Source organism: Podarcis gaigeae, assembly GCF_964106915.1.
Source record: "Podarcis gaigeae genome assembly, chromosome: Z".
NCBI classification, from domain to species: domain Eukaryota; kingdom Metazoa; phylum Chordata; class Lepidosauria; order Squamata; family Lacertidae; genus Podarcis; species Podarcis gaigeae.
The window spans coordinates 16,224,206-16,248,276 of NC_139691.1; the positions used below are offsets into that span (position 1 = coordinate 16,224,206).

At 45.9% G+C, this 24,071-nt stretch overlaps 1 protein-coding gene across 2 annotated transcripts in view; it reads right to left on the reverse strand.

Annotated features, from left to right (window-relative positions):
* Positions 1-3,068: 3,068 nt before the first annotated feature.
* GPR107 (G protein-coupled receptor 107) overlaps positions 3,069-24,071 on the reverse strand; it is a 47,608-nt gene continuing 26,605 nt past the window's right edge. Inside the window, exons 15-18 of one of the 2 annotated variants that reach the window (XM_083721962.1) lie at positions 17,283-17,332; positions 12,664-12,747; positions 10,593-10,717; positions 3,069-6,797 (exon numbers count right to left, since the gene is read on the reverse strand). In XM_083721962.1, the coding sequence (XP_083578088.1) occupies positions 6,698-6,797; positions 10,593-10,717; positions 12,664-12,747; positions 17,283-17,332 (359 nt within the window). In that variant the 3' untranslated portion in view covers positions 3,069-6,697. The remainder of the gene's footprint in view (positions 6,798-10,592; positions 10,718-12,663; positions 12,748-17,282; positions 17,333-24,071) is intronic. The other variant, XR_014560165.1, reaches the window with a different exon arrangement.

The window sequence follows — 24,071 nt, forward strand, 5'->3', positions numbered from 1 at the left end:
CAGTACAGAACCCTATGGCATCCCACTTGTCATTTTTTGGCAAGATTATGAGGAACCATTAATGAGCACTCTTTGGGTTCGGTCAGTCAACCAGATACAAATCCACCAAATGGTTACGTTGTTCAACCCACATTTTATCAGCTTCCTCTCGAGAACATTCAGTATTATTTTACATAGTGCATGTGCAATGTTTCTGTGTCAGAGTAATGTGGGCAGGTTCTATTTTTTGTTGCTTTTTTATGAGCCTTTTCAAAGCTAGTCAAAGCTTGATTGTTAAGCTAATGAAGCTGCGGACCCAGCCCTGTCCTCCTCTGTAGGTTTCTGCTCACATTAATGACACTATCTAAAGAGTAATATTCAACAGGTTCAACCCAAGGAGCAATTATGCTAATCTCAGATCCAAAGGACTGAGACCTCATACTGCTGTCGCGCGACTCCAGAGTAAAGTTCCCTCCCTGATCAATTCTAACTTCTGGGAACGTCTAATGTCCTTCCTTGTAACTCAGTAATCAAGGCTCTTGTGAAATTTACCACCTGCCAATATCCTGACTCGTAATCTGAAGCATTTGACAGCCAGCTGTGTCATGTGTCATCTCATGACACAATGTGCCATCGCATTGTTGCGGTGACTCGTGACTCCAGGTGGGTGGCAGGCGGGTTAGAAAAAGCTTGTGGTGAGACGAGAAGCAAAAGTGGAGAATGCAGGCCTCCTCTTACATTGAGTCCATCTAGCTCAGGATTGTCTATCTACACTGGGGTTGAGAAACATAAGAGCCACCTGCTGGGTAAAGGCCAGTGGCCCTCCTACTCCAGCATCTCCCTCTGTGTGGCCAATCAGATGCCTGTGGGAAACCCACAAGCAGGATTTAAGTGCAAGTACACCCTCCCCTCCTGTGGTTTCCAGCAACTAGTATTCAGAAGCATTGCTGCCTTCAACTATGGAGGCAGAGCAAAGCCATAATAGCTAGTAGCCATCAGTAGCCTTCTCTTTTAAAGCCATCCATGTTGGTGGCCATAACTGTCTCCTTTGGGAGCAGAGGAGCCAACTCCTAGCAGCCGAGGTGCCTTCGCTCCCCCAATAAAATATTTGTGTCTATGCACTGTGTCTTTGCACTGCGTCATGTGATTATGTTGGGTAGGGCTTCCGTGGGTCCCCCAATATTTTATTGGCACCCCTGAATGGGAGTGAGTTCCATAGTTTAATTACAGGCGGTGTAAATAAGCACGGGGGGCACTGGGGGTTAAACCACAGAGCCTAGGACATGCCGATCAGAAGGTCGGCGGTTCGAATCCCCATGACGGGGTGAGCTCCTGTTGTTCGGTCCCAGCTCCTGCCAACCTAGCAGTTCGGAAGCACGTCAAAGTGCAAGTAGATAAATAGGTACCACTTCGCGCGGAAGGTAAATGGTGTTTCCGTGCGCTGCTCTGGTTCACCAGAAGCGGCTTAGTCATGCTGGCCACATGACCCAGAAGCTGTACGCCGGCTCCCTTGGCCAATAAAATGAGATGAGCGCCGCAGCCCCAGAGTCGGCCACGACTGGACCTAATGGTCAGGGGTCCCTTTACCTTTATGTGCCCAGTCTCTTCTAACCTGTGGCCCCCTGGCCATTATCTAAATCTCCAAGATCCAAGAAAATCAGGTGTCACTTCTTGTCACTCAAGCAGTTGAAGTCCTACTTTGTTTTTTCCTGTTCAGGAGGATCCAGTGGCCAACGTGGGTGAGAAGGTCATCCCACCAGGACGTGAGAAGTCTGTTCTGTGATTTAATGAGGTGGAGCATAATGTATGCTGCCTTTTGCTCCTTGAAGGGAACACCTCTTAGATCAGAGGCGACTCTCTCTCTCTCTAATGTAGAACACCAGTTCCCATCAGCCCACCAGGCCTGATCCAGCAGGCACTTCTTACAATCTTATTTCCAAATGCAGAAATTCACCAAACAGGGCAGAAGGGAAGGTAAGAGAGAGAAGGGAAGGTGGGGGAGGTCCTTAACACTGCCACTGAAAAGCATTGATTAAAAACTGTGCTGCCCTAGTTCGGAATTATCTGACAGGCAGGAATACAGATGAAGATGCTTATCAGCCTGAAGGAAGGGAGGTGTGCTAAACATCTTGAAATGAGGGCATTTGAGGGGGGAGGAAGATATTACACCAAGGGATAATCAACACACAGATCGTCACAGAATGGTGAGCAACCCAGGACAGACTTAGTAGGATATACACACAAGCATAATTAAAAGGATAATAGAATCATGGAATTGTAAAGTTGGAAGGGAACCCTGAGGGTCATCTTGTCCAACGGAGGATGAGGCTATCAACAACTACTAGGCATGATCAAAAGATGCAAAGACCCTTCCTTCTACTAAATCAGTCCATTGGGGTCCACCCAGCTCACAGTGGCCAATCAGATGCCCCACTTGCAGGACCTGGGTGAAACAACAACTCTCCCCACTTGAGATTCCCAGAAAGTGGTGTTCAGAGACATATTGCCTCCGACAGTGGAGACAGAACGTAACAGCCCTGCTGGCCCATCTAGTTGAGAATCCTGTTCTCTCAGTAGCCACCCGGGTGGCCACAGGAAGCCCACAAGCAGGATTCAACCGCAATTGGATGCTTCCCTCCTGTGGTTTCCAGCAACTGGTATTCAAAAGCAGAGCAGAGCCATTGTGGCTAGTGGCTATTAATATTCGTTTCTTCCATGCATTTGTCCAATCCTCTTTTAAAGTCATCCAAATTGGTGGCGACCACTGCCTCCAGGGGGGACAAGTTCCATTGTTTAACTATGCACTGAGTGAAGAAGGACTTTCTTTTATTTGTCCTCATCCCTGTGATGCTTTAGTGCAACCAAGAGGGAGTAAGAAAAAAAAAATCTGAGTCCAGAATCCAGTTTCTCACTGGCTGGACAGATGCTTGTGGAAGCCCACCAGCAGTGCCTAAAAGGAAACACCCCTTCCTCCTTTAACCACTCCCTGTACTGGCTATAGGATATGTCAATATGAACCATGTCTCTCACAGCAGTTCGACCCAGCGCAGGAGGAAGTCAATTTTTAAATAAAGCAGCCCAGGAGAAAGTTTCCTAGTCATCAAGTCTTTTATTTTGTACATCTCTTCCATATCAGAAAAACCACATTACATAGAGAGAGAAAAGGTCCCCTGATTGGTATTGCCCCCTGCTCCCCTTTACAGAAATACTGCCATTTCATATATCTATTTTGATAAAAGGTTAAAAAACAACAACTTTAAAACATGAAGAGATTCATGAAGGAATACACAGATGTCTGAAGCACCCAATAAAATAAACCACACACCTTTCTTTTTTTCTTTTTTTCGAAAAAAGGATCTATTATTTTAACTTCTAAAAGTTCCGGCGGTGAAGGAACCTGTGACCTTCCAGATATTATCTGACTCCAACTCCCAGCAGCCAGCGAGGCCAATTATCCAGGGACAATGGGAGTTGCAGTCCAAAAACATCTGGAGGGGCGCAGGTGTAGCCCATGTTACAAATAAATAAATAAATCAGGAATCATGCGGACCTATTTTCTGAGATTAACCAAGTCTCTTTGCTAAGCTACCCAACTGGTCCTCCGCCTACACAGGTCTTCAGGTGTTTTAAAAAAGAAAGCAGGACTATCCCCTGGGTTGATGTGGATGGTGCAAGCTCCTTTTTTCAATGTGAGATGCCAAAATCTCCACTGGGAGTGAGGACACATCTGGTACGAGTGCTCACTGCAAGAAAACATAGGTTCCAGCACAGTCACATAATGGGTTCTAGAGCAGTTGCACAATGGATTCCAGAGGGGGAGAAAGGAGGAACTGGGAGCGAGAGAAGCTGTTCCTTCTTCCTGCCCACCTTTAAAAAGGAATACTTTTTATTTTTAAAAAAGTGACACAGTCCTGGTTTTTTAGGCAGTGGGCTCATCATTTGAAGGGAAGACACTGGGTGGAGAAAACTCTCTCTTGGCTGCTTGTCCAAAAGATTTGGCTGTCAAGGAGAGGAGTGGGTGAAGCACATAGAGAGGAAGGCTGAGCTCATTTTAGGATGAAGATGAAACATCAGTTGGGAGGGGGGAGTCATCCACTCCCCCCCGCAAAACAACCTGCCCATTTTTAAAAAACATCAATAGTATGATTCAGAGTCAACAACATTTAAAAGCGTCGGGTTTCGACGAGTGGAAGAGTGACTGACTGAACCCCCCATACTTGTATTTGCCAGCTCCTGTTCTGCTGCAGGCCAAGAAACACTTCCCACTCTCAGCCCAATGGAAAGCTCTTGTTTTTGCAACCTCTCCTCCGTTTACAGGCCAGCTGGACCCAAAGCCTTATAAAGCTTCAACCCAGAGCATCCAACTAAGTAATTGTGTTAGCAGAATGATTTCTACTTGTACAGTAGGACTTTCCCCTGCCTCCTCCTATAAAAGCTGTGCACTGTCCCCAGATTGGCGCCAGAGGATCAGGGGAATCTCTGTAACAGACTTAGGGGTGTATACTGTGGCGGTAGGGGGAGGATGTTCCAATGGACAAGGAAAAATCCTTCCATGGTGGAACATTTGCATTAGCGCTATGTTGCAATCTACTGAGAGGCATGGGGTTTTTTGGGGGGGGGGTAGTGCTTTTTGTCCAGTTCCTTCATTCTGCAGGAAGGATGGATAGGTGGAAGACAAGGAAAGGAGTGGGATATGTGGAGATTGTAGTGTCAAAAGATGGCCTCTTCCTCAACTTCAACCCAAACTACCGACGTTGCCATTTGTCCGTCAACAAAACTTCTAATGAGCTGACTGAAGTTGGGAGATTCTGGCTGGCCGAAGCAAGGTTGATGGCTGCTGAATGAACCCTTAGTGGGCAAGCCATACCAGAGCTCAAGATGCTATGATCCTGGCCAGTTGCCCCACCAAATATCTGAGCGGCAGAGTTCAACACCAATGGCATCTTGAGGCTGATAGGGCTGTTCTTGTGGGAAGACGATACCCTGCCTCTCTTTGAGATAGCTTTGTGTGTCCTTCATGCAAACTCTGGGAGAAAGCACAACTTTGGATGAGCACAGAAGACACGTATTGACACTTCTGGACCTGCCAGCTGCTGTTTGAAGAGACCTCACTCACAGTAAACAAGAAGAAAGGCTCTTAGGACCTCATGGCTTCTGATTCCACAGCAGGTCACTCGTTTATCCCGCTCTTCCAGAAGCCAGCACATCTAAATGGTAGGATGCAGCTTTTCTTTGCAACCCTTCATACAAACTTAACTTCCTGACTGGAAACCCCAGGGGTCCCTCCAGCTGCCAGGTGAACAAACTCTCTCTCTGCTCACCCGCTTTGCCAGCTCACATTTGCTCTGCCCAAGGGCAACGCAATTTCCACGCATTATCCTCAAGCCAGCCAGGTGGAGAAGGGGGCATTGGGAGAGGAGGGAGAAGGGGTTTTTAGCTCCCAATGCATAAGCAAAAAAAGAGAAAGGCTGATGTTCTCTTCACAGAGTGAAGACAGAATTTCCGTTGTGAGGTCAGAGACCTGCTCGGGCTGTTTTCTCAATGCAAAGAGAGATTTCTTGCACTGCTTGCAGATCACCCCATTTCACATATGAAAGCAAGCAGTAGGGATTCCTTTCTTGGGAGTATTCCCAAGAATTTGGAGAGCTCGGCTTCACCGATCCTCTAGCCAAGAAACCCTCTAGGAGCAGCTTTTCATGGATCACTCCTTATATGCAGTAATTTATTTGGGGCGGGGATTTGAAACCTGACCTCACCACTTTTCAGCAAAGGGGGAGAAGAAATAATCATAATAACAATAATAATAATAATTCAGTGAATATCCCCCCCACTCCATTGCACATATTCGGAACCCCTTGAGGGAACTGCATAGAGTCAAAATGGGACCCAGCTTTTTGGTCCACACCATTAAAGAGGGTAGTAAGGAAGCCTTGGTCTCAAAAAAGGAAGAAAAAAGAAAGAAAACATTCCTATTCCTATCTGGAGGCAGAATTCCTATTTGCTCCCCATTCAAATGTAAAAGGGGGAGAGAAAAAGATGCCTAAACTCAGCACAACATTTACAAGTAAACCCCAAAAGATCTCCCCTGCGCCACACCCAACACCTTTAAAATCATTTTGTCAAATCTCCCCAGCACACACAAAAGGTTACACATTGCAGGGAGGGGTGCATGTCAGAAGGCATCATATAAAATATAGATATACATATATACTTTTACATATACAACTTTCACCAGGTTTTTTCACATTTGGAAGTTGTGTCCCAAAGAGCCAAATAGAACCGATGGTTCTATTTTCTTTCTCACAGTCAAGTTTCCGAAAGAAAGCAGGAGGAGCGTTAAAAAACTTTAGCAAAAATGTTAAAAGGTTAAAAAAATTAAAACAAATCTGCCATCACCATAAAACAGGAGAGCTTCCTTGCAAGGCTCTAGAAGAGCAACAAATCCTCAGGACAAATGAATACGCAGGATTGTGATTCTCTCTCAATTTTGCACAGGATTTTGCCCCCACCCACCCCCGGCCGCCATTTCCCACTGCCCTATGTTCTCCAGTTCCCGTATCAGGAAACTCAACTCACTCCCCTTCTGTTGAGGGAAGCAGAAAATCAATAAATTAAAGTTTATCTGAAAGTGCTGCCTTGTCCTAATTTTGGGGGTTGGGTGGGGGGCGCAGAAGGGAGAGAAGAAGAAACGGAGGTGGTGGTGAAAGTATTGACTCCATCATGCAGCACTCTCCCTCTCGCCTTGGGGCTCCGACGACGAGCCATTGACCACCTTCTTGACTTTCTTCATACCTTCCATGACCCCCGAAGTTGTCACCCTGTGGGGAGGAGGACAGCAGAAAAAAATCAGAGATAAGGCAACAATTCAGTGCTGTTCTTGCCCCAACCAGGGCTGCATGGCGGGAAGGTTCTCTCCCCCCCCCCCCGCCCCCGCCGACAACCCATTCCTGGCTGCAAGAGAGATAATTTAGTTAAAAAAGAAAAGAGTGCACATCAAAAAGATGTGGCAATCTGTGGGTTGCCATCCAAAGACTCACGGGCGCATTTGCCACAAGTAAAAGCATTCCCTGCACCCCATTCCCCACCCCTTTCTCCCAGCTGGGATTAGACTCAACGAAGCTGCTTTATTTATTTAAAAGCACCCCCCCCCCAAAAAAAATCTCAAAGCTGCGTACAGTCTAAGAAACAAACAATATATCATATATATTAGAAAGGGGGTGGAAAGGGGGCAGGTATCCAGCAAAAAAGACCTGGGAAATCTCACCTGCCATTGAACCCAATCTGTTTTGAAAATACACAATTTTGGCTTTAGCAGCCATCTCTGAAACGTAACCCCCACATAGGTTGCGGGCTAACTGCACTATTTTTATTATTAATTATTGGCTCTTCACCCTCCCTAAGGTCCCACTCTAACCACTACACCATGCTGACTCTCATTTGTATGTTCTTGGTTATCTGCAAAAATTACACATACCGCAGTTAGCTTCTGCAAGAACCACCCCACTTGTGGATTAGTCTATTACTCCACAAGACAACTCCTGTGGTTTCCGTTGCAACGGGCTAAACACAGTGACACCTCTGGGAGTTGCAAGCCCAAAGAACTCATCATCATCCATCAACATCAGGCAGGAGTAGCCTTGGATTTGTTTTGAAACCCACTCCTGTCAAGGCACTGCTCCTTTCAGCAAACAGAAGATCAGGCAAGAGTTCTCCAGGTCTTTAGGGGCAAAGACCGCCTGAATAAATTCTGGGTTGCATCCAATATCACCCCTTCTCATGAGTAGACCCACTGAAACAAATGACCATGACTGAGGTACATTGATTTTAATGGGTCTACTCTGAGTAAAACTTTGTTGGCTGCAACTCTCTGTGCCTCCCCCACACTGCATCCACATGGAATTACACCATATACACAATCCTGAAAAATAAATGAATAACTGGAATCTAAAGGTAAAGGAACCCCTGACCATTAGGTCCAGTCGTGACCGACTCTGGGGTTGCGGCGCTCATCCCGTTTTATTGGCCGAGGGAGCCGGCGTACAGCTTCCGGGTCATGTGGCCAGCATGACTAAGCCACTTCTGGCAAACCAGAGCAGCGCACAGAAACGCCGTTTACCTTCCCACCAGAGTGGTACCTATTTATCTACTTGCACTTTGACGTGCTTTCGAACTGCTAGGCTGGCAGGAGCAGGGACCGAGCAACGGGAGCTCACCCCGTCATAGGGATTTGAACTGCCGACCTGCTGATCGGCAAGTCCTAGGCTCACAGCGCCACCCCCACCCCAACTGGAATCTATTTGACCCCAATATTTTGGACAGCAACCAATGAGTGTGCTGTAGTGGTTAGAGTGTTGGTCTAAGACCTGGGAGATGAAGTTTCAATTCCCCACTCTCAACAAACCTCACAGGATTGTTGTAGGGATTAAATGAAGGAGAGGGCCTTCTCTGTGGCGGCACCTGAGTAGTAGAACTCTGCCCCCACAGAGGTGTGTCTGGCATCTTCACTGCATAGCTTCCAAAGGGTGCTGAAGATGCCGACCTCTTGACACTTGAAGTGTACGTTTCATGACCCACCTTATATTTGTCGTTATAAGTTGCTTTCAACTGTTTCTAATGTTGTGTTGTACCCCCTGCCACAAAGACACTCCCTGGAAACCTTAGGGTGAATGGTGAGGAATAAATGAATAATAATACTGATGATGAACATGTCAATGATCTTTAGTGCAATGATTAGGGAGGGCTGCACTGGAGGATTTCGGTCCTTGCTTCCACCACCTTCACAAGCAACAAATGTCCAAGCTTTAACACTCTATTTGCAGCTGGCTCAGCAGCCTTGGAAGAAAAATTCTAACAGGTCAGCAGTCCTGGGAGTTTAGATTTAAAGCTTTTGCAAGACATCTGTGGCATTCGGATGTCTAGAAGAATCATTCTCGTCAGGGGACATAAAGCCAGCAAACAGACCTTTGATCCTGCTGACAGGGACACAGAGCAGGGCTCAAGAGCATTTCACAGGACAATTATCCCAAAATTCTTTTGGGGAGTAAAGGTGTAAGACTTTAGCCACTGGACAAGAGTCAGGGGAAGGCTGAAACTGGAGCATGGAACACCACCTCCCACCTTTTTCAACCCAAGAGCCACATTTGCTTCAAGGCAGCTTTTGGAGGGCCACATGCAAGTGGTGGACAAGGCCAGAGCCAAAAGCAAGCAGAGCAAAGAATGCAAATTTTGTTTTCACACTGTAGGCTAGTCCCTTTGAAATGCTAAAGGGAGCCATTGAGATGCCAGGTGATTTGACAGGTGGGTGGCTCCACCCATCCATCAAATTCAGCCCCCTGCCTCACCCACAGGCCTGGCAATTTATTTTACATATCTCATATGATTTATGTAACCACCTGATTGTAATAAAGCACTGAAGCGGTTTATGAAAGGTATAAAGCAATGAAACAATAAGCAAACAAAAACAACTGCTTAAAACATTTAAAGAAAAATGAAACCAACATGAAGCTATAAAGCAGATTAAAACACATGTCAATATTCTACATGTCAGAATAGGCTTGCTTTTAGAGATGCCAGAAAGAATAAAGTGAAGGCAGCTGCCAGATGTCAATAGGCAGCGAGTTCCAAAGTGTGGGGTCTGCCACACTAAAAGATAGCTAGATAATGCATCTGGAACCATATATCTTGGGCAACATGAGTCAAGAACAAGTGCCACCCAAAACATCTAACGTGGGTATGAGAACCTGAGACCTAGGTCTTGTTCCAAGCTCCTATCATCCCTTGACATAGGCCCCACTTACTGGGGATGATAGGAGATGGAGATTTAACCACATCTGGAGCACCACAAGTTCCCCACTCCTGACCTAACAGGATAGAGCAGATCATGGGACCACCCACTTTGTTAGGAGCTTCTGATTCAACACATCTCTCACCCAATTCCCCACCTTGCTGCTCCATGTAGGCCAGGCTGACTCCACAGGAGCTGGGCAAGAATCCCAATAGGCAAAATACTCTTTGGATGGCCTAAAGTAGATTGTAGCAATGCTTCACACATTGCTGCTGCAAATCCTTTCCCAGGTGGGCCAACATTCAAAATCACCTGGGTTTGAATGAGGGATCATGTAAAGTTTGTCCCAGATGGAGTCAGCTAAGATTTGGATCATAATATACCAATTGTAACTGCTCCCTATTTATTGGTCTTCCTTTCTAGTAGAAGTCCTGCACTACAAAAGTACCCTTTGGGTTTCAAATTATATATTAATTGTTGAAGTGGGGGGAGGGAGGGATCATAAGTGACATTAAGGGATGCCCCCTTTCCTGCCATTTCTGCCACTGCTCCAGAGAACATTATGTACTGAAGGGTTTGAATTTTTGAAAGAGAAAGAGTTGGGACTGTATTAAACAGAAATGTTGAGATTGAATCAATGTCTAACATCGATTCTTCCAGATGCACCCAACAGCAACGAGAGTCACATAATATCTGTTGTAATCAGATTGCACCAAAATCAAGAGACAAATTGCAGAGTCCTAATTTATCCCTTTAAAAAAAAACTGTACTGTATAAAGCAATACTTAAAAACTTAATATAAATTATTACAAGGAAACAGGCCCCTTACACAGCTTCCATGTCCAAGACATCATCATCGTCCTGAGAGAGCTGCAAGTAGGGGTTGTCAGAGGCAGGCCGGAACTTGTACCCGGTGAGGACAAAGAACACCAAGGTGGCCATTTCATCCAGCAGCTGCAACAAAGAAGAGAGGGGCACTTGGAAAAGATTGCTAGGCAACAGGACGCCCACCCAAATGGGGGGCTCTTAGTTCATGGAGTCAGCTACTGCTGAAGTTACAATCACATGTGCTTACATATGAAGCAACTCTAATCCAAGTGAAACCATTGTTCCGTCTAGCCTAGCACAGGTATGAAAAGCTGGTTAGTTTCAGTGGGTCTGTCCTGAATAGAACATGTCCTTGGGGATCCCGCCATCTTCCATTCTGTGGACATGACCAAGCCACCACAGACGTCACTGAGAAAGGGGTGTGAGCATGTTGGGAATGTGGGCTTGGGAGAGCACATCTTTGAGACTGTCCTGCCATGTGATGCCCAAAATCTTCCTGATGCAGCGTTTGTGGAATGCAATGGGGCATCGAGGCATTGCTCCTGGCGGTTGTAAGCTTACCAAAACTCACTTCCATAAAGCTATAGGTAAGGTGTCCAAGAATAAGCCATCATATTGAACGGTGCCACACACGCTCTTGTAGAAGGACACAATCATCTTGTGGAGCTAAGGTGGGCATTCTATCTTGTGGCACAGTGTGAGTCCTTTTTGGCTGATGAGGTCAAAGGCCTTCATCAGGTCTATGAAGGCGATGCACAACAGGCATCTCTGCTCTTTTCTCCTGCTGCTGACACAGTGAGAAAATCGTCTCAGCTGCTGACCTCTGAGCTCTAAAGCTGCATAATGACCCAGGACAGACCCTGTCAGTGAGTGACTGTAATCTGTTGAGAACTACAAGGCTTTTCCCACAGGACAAAGCAAAGTAAAGGGTCACAATGCTGGAGTTGTGTATGATTTGTGGCATGGATCCTTGCCCCCAACATTGGAAGAGGAGGCCATGGAGGTGTCATGAGGGAGGAATTGAGGTTGGCTTTCAGCACTTCTGTTGGGAATCCTTCCTGTCCTGGGGCTTTACCACATGCCTGAGAGTTGATGGTCTCTTCAGCTTGACAAGGGAGGGAGAGACGTCCAGCTCTTCCAAGACAGGCAGGGTCTGGGTGCCGTCGATTGCTGTGTGAGCGGCCACATTTTCCCACCAGTACAATTCTAGATAGTGCTCTGCCCATCACTTCATCTGCTTGCTGTGGTCTGTGATGATCTCTCCTGGAAAGGTTTTCGAAGGTGCAGTTTTTCCTGACCATTGGTTCAAAGGCTTTCCATCATGCCTCCGTACATTTTGCAAGTGTTGCCATCGTCAGCAGTGAATTGGATGCTCTGACACAGCTTTATCAGACGCAGTCCATTAAAAATTTATGCTCCAATCGTAGTGTGATTTGTATATCTACTATATGTTTTGGAAAGTTGCCTGCCTGTTTGCTATGCATTTGGACACCTCTTAAGATACTGTAAGCAAATTTTACATGATGGTTCCCAAGACCAACGAACAGGTTTTCATCTATGTCCTGATAAAATTAGACACTATTTTTAATCGAGATGGTGGACTAAACCAATTTCAAAACTACAACAATTCTCTTTTTTGTTTCTTAGACTTTCCAGGTATGAGGCTGTTACCCTTAAGTATTTTTATTATTATTATTATTATCTCTATTGGTTTATGGGTAGTTTTCATTTATTTTTTTTCCAACTTAGGGCTTGCTTTTCTTGCTGATGTTCCCACCCCCTTTCCCCATAATCTCTCCCTGACCCTTTCTGTGTTCTCAATTAATGTCTGAAGGGCATTTCTTGAATGTGTGTGTTCTGAGATCAATAAAGCAATTACTTTTCAGTCCTAGCGTATAATAACCTGCAGGAAGAAAAAAAACTGGGGAAAGAGTGGGCGGGGGAACCAACATTTCAGGAAGGGGGGGGGGAATATTGGCTACCAGTGCCAAAGCTTAAGAATAGGTTTCCATGATAGATTTATGTTATGTTACAGCTTTGAAAGAAGCATGCTGGAGTGGGAGGTGGGGTACCTGGTACAGCCACTTCCACTGGAATGGAACGGCGATCTTGATGAGAATAGCAATGATCCGCGTGAAGTAAATGTAGCACACGATCTGTGAGCAGAGGGAGAGGATCAGAGTTAGCAGTCAGAACGACGGAGACACAGCCCTTGAGAGACTCATGCCCCACCAATAAATCAAAATCTCACCAGGGATTTGGGGCAGAGCCACAGCGTACATAGAAAGCACACCCAGCACACATTTAAAGCACATGAAAATCAGTGGGATGCAATGATCAGAGTCTTGGGCTAGGACTCACTGCATGTGAACTTGCTTCCCAGCCTGTAACCTACCTCACAGGGCTGTTGCGGCGATAAAATGAGGAGGGGGAGAACAATGTATGCTACCCTGAGCTCCTTGGAAATAAGGGTGGGATATAAATGCAATACACAAATAAACAAATGGCTTTCCCCCAAAGAATACTGGGAACGGTAGTTTCCCATCACATAGCTCAAATTCAGAATTCCCTTAACAAACTACAGCTCCCAGGATTCTTTAGGGAGAATCCATGTGATTTCAGTGTGCAATGGATGGGCTTTCTATGCATCTGTAAGTCAGCTGGGAATGCCTCTCACAAAGGTGGAATTGGAGGAATGGCAGCGCTTGATTTCCATCTGATCATTCGAGTCACGGCGAATCAACCTGTTACTAATTTTGATGGATCCCATTTGTGTTTCAATGGGCTGGTGCCTTCTAGGGAAGATAATTACCTCAAGCAGTGACTGCCCAACAAGAATATTCTTCTTCTCCTGCCAGAGAGGCAAGGCATTTGGCAACAGTTATAACTGAAACCACCTCGCTTCAGAAAACTCAATGTGACTTATGGTGTTGGGGGGGGGGCAGGGGTGGCGGCATCCAAGCAGACTTCTCATCCAGGCACTTACCAGGGTAGGACCAATCTAATAGTCCATTCTCCAGGTCTGTCAGGGCAGTCTGTCCTTCACTGGTAGCTCAGTAGCAGAGCACACACAACGGAAGTTTGGGTGCCACTGAGCTTGCTGAGAGGGTTTTGCACAGGGTTAAAACAGAGCAACAGACTCCCAGATTCGCAGACTGTCCCTGTACCTTTGACCAATGGTGCTAACCTTCCTATCTCTTTAATGTTAGACTGATACATCCTAGGCTGCATCCTGTTTGCAATTTCCTCCTTCTACTTCTCTCTCTCAAGAGGTCATCTTTGATCTATTCTGTGAGAACAAAGGATGCAGCATGGCTGTCTTTGTCTTCTCTAGATTAGTGAGTTAGCTTAGAACTTGAAACCATTTCCAACCAAGTGACAAGCTTCCTATAATAAACAACTTTGCTGTTTTCTTACTGTACAAGCATCTCAGTGTGTGTGACTGCGGCAATTGAACTCTACCCTCTGGCAAGAGACACAAGCCATGCTCTGCACACTGGAAATTCTAACAGCACATGATTTGCACACAGAAGGTCCCAGGTCCAATCCACATGGGCATTTCCAGGTAGGAGTGGGAGAGGTTCCCTGCCTGAGACCCTGGAGATCTGCTGCCTATCAGCACAGACAATATGGAACCGGGCTCTTTACAAAGCAGTTCTCCTTGGTCCCTTGCGGATGTTCACAGAATCACAGAACTGTAGCACTGGAAGGGACCCAAAGGGTCATCTAATGCAATCCCCTGCAATGTGGATGGACTCCCAACTCCAATCGCTCCCTAGCCAGCACAGCCAATGATCAGGGATGATGGGAACAGTGGCCCAACAATATCTTAAGCCACCAGGTCAGTGAAGATTTAGCATTATTATTTATTAAATTTGTATACTGCCCTTCATCTGAATGCCACAGGGCAATTCACAACATAAAAATATAAAACGAAAACACAAAATACGTAATAAAACAAAAATACAACAAACCAATAATCCCCCTTCCTCAAACAGATTTAAAAGGACATGGGATGTTAATCAGAAAAAGGACTAGTTAAAGAGAAACATTTTTGCCTGGTGCCCAAAGATACCGGATTTTTCTGTGTATAAGACACCCCCATGCATATGATGACACCCCCCCTTTTAAACTCAAAATTAAGAAATCGTTATTTTAAACATCAAGCAGAACAGCTTTGATATGTTACTAAATATTCAAAGCACCAGTGTAGCAACCCCCAAGATCACCCAAAGTTGTTGAGCTTTATTTCGTGAGATTGCGGAAGTACTAAGTGAAAAGATTGGCAGTTCCGGCAGCTTCTTCATGGCAGCTACACGAAAGCAAGTAGTGTTTTTTTTTATAAAAAAAAACAAAACAAAAAACAACAACCACCCCGTGTATTCATCATCCATGTGTAAGACAACCCCCTATTTCTGACTAAACAAATTTAGCAACAAGCATTGTCTTATACATGGAAAAATACAGTATATAAGGAAGGCACCAGGCAAGCTTCCCTAGGGAAAGACTTCCACAAAGATGAAGCCACCGCAGAAAAGGCCGGTTCTTATGTTTCTGGCCTCTGGACCTCTCGTGGAGGAGGCACAGAAAGAAGGGCCTCGGATGATGGTCGGTTTATATGGGGAGAGGCAGCCCTTGAGGAATTGCGATGCTAAGCCATTTGAGCTTTATAAGTCAAAACAAATACTTTGAATTGGGCTTGGAAACTAATTCGCAGCCAGTGCAGTTGTGTCAGAATTGGTGTAATATACTTAAACCACCTTGCCCCAGTGAGCAACCTGGCAACTGAATTCTGCACTAGCTTACGTTTCCGAACCGTCTTCAGAGGCAGCCATACACACAACACGTTGCTATAATCTAACCGAGAGGTTACCAAGGCATAGGTGACAGAAGTTAGGCTACTCCTGTCCAGATAGAAGTGCAGCTAGGCCCCCAGCCAAAACTAATGGAAGGCACTCTGTGCCACCAACAGCACCTGAGCCTCAAGCAACAGCAATGGATTCTGGAGTACCCCCAAACTACGTAACCACTCCTTCAGAGGGAGTGTAACCCCATCAAGAGCAGGCAACCTCCCATCCATCTGGTCTAGGGAACTACCCACTAATAGTGCCTCAGCCTTATCTGGATTGAGCTTCAGTTTACTGGCTCTCATCTAGCCCATTACTGAGGCAAGACAATGATCCAGGACATCCACTGCCTCTCTTGCTGGTGTAAAGGAGAAGAAGAGCTATGTGTCATCATCATAATGATGATAACACATTCCAAAGCTCCAGATGACCCCACTCAGCGGTTTGATGTAGATGCTAAACAGCATGAGGGATAAGGAGCCCCATAATGAAGACTCCATGGAGCTGAACAGCATCCCTCAAGCATCACTCTCAGGAAATGGCCATCCAAGTAGGACCAGAACCACTGCAAAGCGGTGCCACCATGGTCGATGATATAAAAAACTGCTGAGAGGTTGAAGAGAATTAACACCGACACATTTCCTCTGTTTCTCTCCTGACAGAAGTCATCCAATAGGACAATTAAAGCGGTTTCTGTGACAAAACTGGGCCTAAACCCTGGCTGAAGTTGATCTAAAATATCAGTTTCCCCCAAGATTGCCTGGATCTGGTCTACCACCATTCGCTCAAAAACCAAACCCAAGAAGGGGAGATTGGCAACTGGCCAGTAGTTACTCAAGATTTTCCAAATCCAGGGAGGGTTTGTCAAGGAGTGTTTTACCACTGCCTCCTTCAAGCAGACAGGGATTAACCCCTCTAGCAAGGAGACACCTGCCTGGCCCAGCCAACTGTCCCCTTCTTGCTAGTTTTTATCTAGCAGGGACAAGAGTGCAAGTGGTCAACCTGACTGATTCAAGCATCTTGTCCACATCCTTCAGCCTTACTAACTGAAACTCATCCAACACAACAGGACTAGACAGTGCTCTGGACACTCCTTCAGATTCATCTTCAGAGTCAGTATCCCAGTAGATGCAAGCTATTTTATCAACAAATGCTTTGCTAATAAGTTACAGCGAGCTACCACCAGTTCTGCAACCTTCTTCGGGTGAGACAGTAAGAGGCCCCAGCACCACCCAGAAAAGCTCTGCCAGAAAGTACAATGAGGATGCAATTGCGGCAGCAGAGTATGCCTTCTTTGCTGCCTTAACTGCCACTAGATAGTCCTTACAAGTGTTCAATTGCATTGAACTAGTTTTCCTACACTTGTGTTTCAGCCGTCTCCTAGCTTGTTAACTCGCCCTATGCTCCGGGATATACCAGGGAGCCAAGTGGGCTCCACATAGTGGGAGTGGTTGCTCAGGGGCAATTGTATCAATGCCCCGAGACATTCAGATGTTCTAGAGATCTGAGTCGGGGTTTATGGGAGGGCCAGTCATATCAGCCAGAAAATCCTTCAGGGCCATCTGGAAACCCATTGGATCCATAAGCCTCTGAGGGTGGGCCATCCTAATAGGTTCCCTGCCTCTGCAGAAAGGGAAGTGCCTAAAATCTCAGCAGGAGGTTACTTGTGAGATCTCCAAAGCATGGCATCTATTGAAAGAGGCTATGCAGCTGCTTACTCCTGGCCCCAATGAGCAAGCAAGAGCAGTTCAGAAGCAGTGGAGGAGGGTTAGTCAGACGGTGCCAAAGTGTGGGACCAGCAACGAGGACTCCCCACTCACAGCTGCTCATGTCAAACTCCTTACCATGACGTAGTAGTGCCGGAACAGCTTCAGCTTTGCTAGGTTAATAGCAGCTGTGGAAAAAGGAGAAAGTATGGATGGTTGAAGACGGGAGGGGCAAGGTGGCAAAAGCTTGTCTGCAAAGGGAGAAAAATGTAGCATTTATGCAATTATTGTTGTTTAACCCAAAGGCCTCCAAGAGACTCCAAACACAAACCTCTGAGTTCCATGAGCTCTTGATGAACACACAAAAGTTTTTATCGACCCCTATCCACAACCCACATTCTGAGGAATGCAAGTGAAATGAAGTCAAGAAATATCAATCAAGTCATTTATCAATCATCAATCACCACTGGAATTAGAAAATGCAAAATATAAGGAAGTAGAACAAGTAGAAAATAATAGCGTACCATAATACTCTGTGCATGCCCATGCCCTTGACTTCTTAGGCTCATGGTCCCTAATTATTTTTTTCACACCATACCTTGTAAACTTCTTTTCTACCCATGGCCCTTTTGACCTCTAGATCTTTATTCACCTCCTGAACAATCTCATATTGACCCTGTGGAAAGCCCTGCACTTTACCATTTTAAAAAATGATACAACACACCTGCAATTCAGTCTTCTCCAGGATAAACATACCCAACTGCTCCTGATAAGACTTGATTTCCAGGCCCCTTATCATCTGGGTCACCCTCCTCTGCACATGGGTGGCTATCAGGCTTAAGAAAATTCACTACCTCTGCACTGGACCACATGCACATGTACACACACACACACACACACACACACACACACACACACTATCTCTCAGGCCAGAACCTATTCAGAAGGCCAAGATGCAGGGAGGTTGAAAGCCTCGGCTATAAATAAGCCAAAATTCTCTTTCCACCTGCCAAGTTAGCATTTGCTGGCTTCCGCCTTGCCAGAGACCCAAAGCCATGCTGGTTTCAAGGACAAGGTGTTGGGGGGCGGGACATGTGAGAGAGGAGTCCACAGAGTGCGGTGATGGAAAACAAGGCTAGCTGCAGCGCCATCAACTTAAGGGGGGGGTGCGGGAGTGGAAACAGAGAAGCCTCTGCTGCAACCTGAAGGAGAGAGTGAAGGTTGAGAAACTGGCATAGCTTTGAGGAGGACAGACTCTCTTTGCCACGCAGAACGAGGACACTGGCTGGTCCTGCATTTTATGTTCACTGGGGACAAACCAAAATGGTCATAAGGATGGAGAAACTCTCCTATGAGTAAACACTGCAGTGTTTGAGACTTCTTAGTTTAGAGAAAAGGCAAGTAAGAGACGATTTAATAGTCTATAAAACAATGCATGCCATAGAGACACTGGACAAAGAAATGTCCCCCCTCTTTCTCTTTCTCTCTCTCTCTCTCCCCCTTCCTCTCGTTAACAATGGGAGTCACAGACATCCTAAGAAAATGAATGTTAGAAGGTCCAGGAGAGATAAAAGGAAGGAGTTCTCTCATGCGGGTCATAGCTGACCTATGGAACTCACTCCCACAGGAGGCAGTGAGGGCCAGCAACTAGGAAGGCTTTAGAAGAGCACTGGACAAATTCATGGAGAATTCTATCAACAGCTACTAGCCATGATAGCTTTGCTCTGCAGTAACACTTCTGAATACCAGCTGCTGGAAAGTACAGGAGGAGAGAGGGCTCCTGTGCTCAGGTTCTGCTTCAGCGTTTTCCACAGGCACTTAGGGAAGCTCACAAGCTGAACCTGAACATGCCAGCACTCCCCCGTTCTTATTCCCAGAAACTGGTATTCAGAGGCTTATCGGCCTCTGGATGTAGGATGTAAGAGCACTGCTGGATCAGGTCACAGACCCATCAAGTCCAGCATCCTGTTCTCAGAGGGGCCAAGCAGATGCCTATTATGGGGAGCTCACAAGCAGGACGTAAGTGCCTCCGGCAGTGGAGGTAGCACACATCCATCACAGCTTGCAGCCGTACCCAGCCTTATCCTTCATGAATTTGCCCGATCCTCTCTTAAAGCTGTCTGAGTTCACTTCGATCTGTCAAAAGAAGACGACAGACCCCACACCAGCAGCAGCTAAGGTTCATTCCGGTAAGTCGTGCTGCGGTCATAATGGGACAGAGCCACACTCAATCATAAGGAGCAACATGGTTCCCATGACACATCCTCGCAGGTTAGTCAATGAGCATTATGACGAGGGAGCCCAGAGCCACGGCGCTTGTTGACTGGAAAGGCTAGGGAGAGATCTTCCCCACCCAGGACATGGCTCTTCTTATCGGCACAGCCAGGAACAGCAATCAATGGCAGATGGTGCAGCTGTCACACATGGCTTGAGGGCATGAGGAGTGTGGCTTTCTGTTGTTCCCCTGACCTTGCCGAGGGCAAAGGGGGCACCAGCCTAACAGGAACCGCCATGCAATTTGCTTACAAAGCAGTCAAGAACTCTCCTGCAGAACAACTGTGAAAAGGGGATGATTTACACCGCATGGGTCTTGCCCGGCACTGCGCAAAAAGAGATATATTTTCATTTGTCATTATTTTCAGAGACAAAAAAGAGGCCTCTCTGCATCAGAGACAGAGGGGGGTTTTTTCAACCCAAGGGTCACATCGCCTCCTAGTCTAAGTTTCTGAGGGTCACAAGCCAACGGTGGGCGGGGCCAACAGTAAAAGTGGGTGGAGCAACAAATGCTTTGGGGGGGGTTGTATTTTTTTCCAAAGTAATCCAGCAGTATATAAGTCTTACAAAATGAATAAAATAGATGTATTTATTTCATAAAATGTATGCACTGCTTGATTCCATGGCACCTGCCTGAAATCAACAGGCAATGAGTTCCAAAGTGTAGATGCTGGATTGACAAATAAATAAATAAATGGTCATTTGTTTTAAACCTTTTTTAATGCTATATTTTAAATTGTTGTGACCCACTCCTGAGATGCTAGGGTGCATAGATGGCAAGTAAAAAATTGTTGTAATCAGGTGCTTTGATTTGCAGTGCTGGCACTGAAGAAAAATTCTGGAGCGAGAAACTATGTTTTTATTCATTGTTTTTAGCTATTCAGTTAAAATGTTAGGAGAAAAACATTTATTCTAAAGCAAGAAAGAGAGAGAGAACCGGATTAAATATAGAGGGTCATGGGGAGAAGAGTGGAACAGTATACCGTGCGGTTATTCTGCATTTTTCTGTCGTTTCTTTTTTCCATTCCCACCTAGCCTCCCAATTAGTGGCGAACTGACTGAAGGGGGATGGGTTTTCTCTCTCTACCCACCCTCTTCTTCCAAACTTTTAAGCATAAAGGAAAAGAGACAGCAGCAGGCCAGAGGGGTGGGTGAGAGAGAAAATCACAGAGTCCATTTATGACTCAAAGCTACCAGCCCAATTGCCTTTAGCCTCTTATTTTGGGAACATAATGGATTGTGATTCATTTGGTATGCTTAAAAAAGCGCAAGGTGAGGAGATGATAGCTAAAGAACTTGCCTGCCATTTCAAAGGTTGGGGTTTTTAATGACTTATGTTCCCCTGCAGAAGTTGCTCCTACTTGTTCTAATTTCAGTGTTGCAAGAAGTATGCATCTGAATACCTCCTGCAGACAGGCGGCTTGCATTGTCCTGATAAAACAGGTCCTAGTGGGCTTGTCCAAGACCTACTTGCATGCTCACCTATGGCAAGTGCTGATTGTCTCCAGGCAACCAGGAACAGAGGCTTTTCTAAATGGCACAAGAGATTAGCTCCTCCCACTGTGCTCTCTCTTTGGGCTTTTTGGAGCACTGAAGACCACGCAGACAAGTGTGGCTGGAGAAAAGAGTTTTAAGAATATAAGAAAAGGAAAAGGCCGATGGCCAATCTAGTCCAGCATTCTGTTCTCACAGATGCTTGAGGGAAACTCACATGCTGGATTCAACCACAAAAGCAAGCTCCCCTCCTCCTGCGTTTCCCAGCAGCTGATTTTCAGAAGCATTGCAGCCTCCAAATTTGAGGCAGAGCATAGCATGTGGCTGGTAGCCATTGAAAGCCCTCTGTTAAATCCCCGTCTAAGGCCAGCCATGTTGGTGGCCATCCCTGCTTACTGAGGGAGGGAGTTCCACAGTTTAACTAAGGTGCTGTGTGAACAAGCCCTTTCTTTTATCTGTCCTGAACCTTCCAACATTCAGATTCATTAAGTGTCCACAAGTTCCAGCATTTGTAAGGGGGGGGGGGCTTTTTCCATGCCACACATCATTTTATGAACTTTTATCATGTTGTTTCGTACTTGCCTTTTATCTAAAGTAATGTCCCAAACGCTGGAAGCTTTCCCTACAATCAAGTCACCCCATACCCACTATTTTGGTTGCCCTTTTCTGAACCCTTTCCAACTCTTGCAATATCCTATTTGAGGAGAGGCAAATGCTCCCTTTACCTGCCACACGGAGAGCTTCCTTCAATTCAAAAAAAGTCACCTTGACAGACACTTTCCCCTCCTGTGCCCTAGCATCATCTTATACTGGGCTCCTTCCATTTCTCTTTCCCAGCCTTTTCCTCTAATTTTATTGCTTGCCCTTGCAATGTGCCCAGTGGCGCTGAGCAAGGGAAGCACAGAGTTTGAGAAACCAGAGTAGGTGTTCTCTTACATGCAAACACCTCTCACAGTGCCTAGCAGACTATTTTTACAACGCTGAAAGAAGTCAACAGGAAGGGAGAATGTCCGGATGTCACTGAAGATGGGCAGTCTCAGCTTAAACTGGCAAGAGCAGGCATTTTCCAGAATATGCCTGCCAGTTATGAACAAAGGAAGCTGCCATGTCAGACCACTGGGCTCATCTAGCTCAGTGCTGTCTACACTGACTGGCAGCTGCTCTTCCAGCCCTACCCAGAGATGCCAGGGACTGAACCTTTGGACCTTCTCAATGCAAGGCAGATGCGCTCTGCTGAACAACAGCCCTTCAGCTAAAAACAAAGCAAGATTCTAGTCCTCATCAGTTCTGAATAAATAGGAAAATAGAAAGCTGCATAAACAGAATCAGAACATTGGAGCCCATCTAGCTCAGTAGTGTGCTCACTGACTGGCAGCTGCTTTCAGACAGGGGGTCTTTCCCTGGCCCTGCCTGGAGATGCCACCGAGCTATGGATGTAGGAATAGAATCAACCAACTTACCTTCATGTTTATTTATTAAGTTTGACCTCCGTTTCCTTCACTGAAATATGAAAAGGGAGAAGCAGAATACCTGGGGTGGGCCCCTTTTCCCTATGAAATCACCCCAAGGGAAGCCTAGACTGCTCCTCCTTGTGGCTTTCCTTCCATCAGCCTACTAGCGTGATTTGATTCCAAAGGATAACTGAGGCCCTCCAAACTGCTGCATTAGGAATTCTTGCTTGCTGCTGCTGCTGGTACCGTTTGCACTCTCCCCCCCCCCCACCTTATCGCCACATTCATTTACTACATCTTTTATTATTTCATTATCTGCTGGGCTCCTGGCAAGCCGCCTTGGGAGATGCACTTGCACAAAATGGCAGGCTATAAATATTTTTTAATAATTTAAAGCAAAAGCCCTCCAGGCTGCCAGCTTCAATGCAGGAAAGGTACACCGTAAATCAACCACCAGACAACTCGGGATGCAGACGCCCATCTCTCTCTCTCTTTCGCCAGCATCGACCATGGGGTGCACATTTGACTGCCCAAATATTTCACCGGCAGACCTATCCACCCTTGAACCAAGAACATAGAAGTTTATGTGATCAATTTTGTGCAGAGCCTTTCCTAAATATCTGCACAGGGATTTTACTTCTTAAATAAAATGCATCAAGCAGTCTAGCATAACAGGCTCTAGCATGGGCTCACAAGACATTAAATATGCATATATATATATATATATATAAAGTGGAGAGTTGGGGGGAGAAACACAGAGTAAAAGTGATAGCAGCGTGTTTGCACAAAGAGTTGGAAAGGATGTCAAGGATCATCTAGTTCAACTCTCTGCAATGCAAGAATCTCAACTAAAGCACCCAAGACAGATGACCATCCAACCTCTGCTTAAAAACCTCCAAGGAGTGAGGGTCTACCATCTTCTGAGGGAGCCATTCCCATTTCCAACAGCTGTTACCGCCAGAAATTTCATCCTAATGTATTAAAAATCTCCTTTCCTGTACCTTGAAGCCATTGGTTTGGTCCTAACCTCCAGAGCAGGAGAAAACAAACATGCTCCATCTTCCATGTGACAGCCCTTTGGATATTTGAGATGGCTACCATATCTCTTCTTAGTCACCTCTTATCCATGTTAAACATACCCAACTCCCTTAATCATTCCTCATAAGGGTTGGTTTCCACACCCTTGATCATCTTTGTTTGCCTTCTCTGCACACATTCCAGCTTGTCAATAGCTTTCTTAAATTATGGTGCCCAGAACTGTACATAGTACTCCAGGTGTGTGAATAGAACGGTACTATTACTTCCTTTGATCTGGACATTGGATCCTTTTCAAATGTACTACTAGTAAGCCAGGTGTTCCCCATCTTATATTTGGTGCAGCTGGTTCTTCTTGCCAAAGTGCAAAACCTTTCATTTGTCCCTATGGAAATTCGTTTTGTTAGCCTGGGCTCAGTTCTCCAATCTGTTAAGGTCATCTTGAATCCCAGTGCTATCTTCTGCGGCATTAGCTACCTCTCCCAGCTTGGTGTCATCTGCAAACTGGATGAGCATCCACTCAATTCCTTCATCCAATACACTTTTCTCCAGGATGATGAGGAATCCTTAGTGAACTCTCTCTGGATTCAGTCAGTCAACCAGCTATAAATCCACCTAACAGTTACCTCACCCAGCCCACAGTTTACCAGCTTGTCAACAAGAATATCATGGG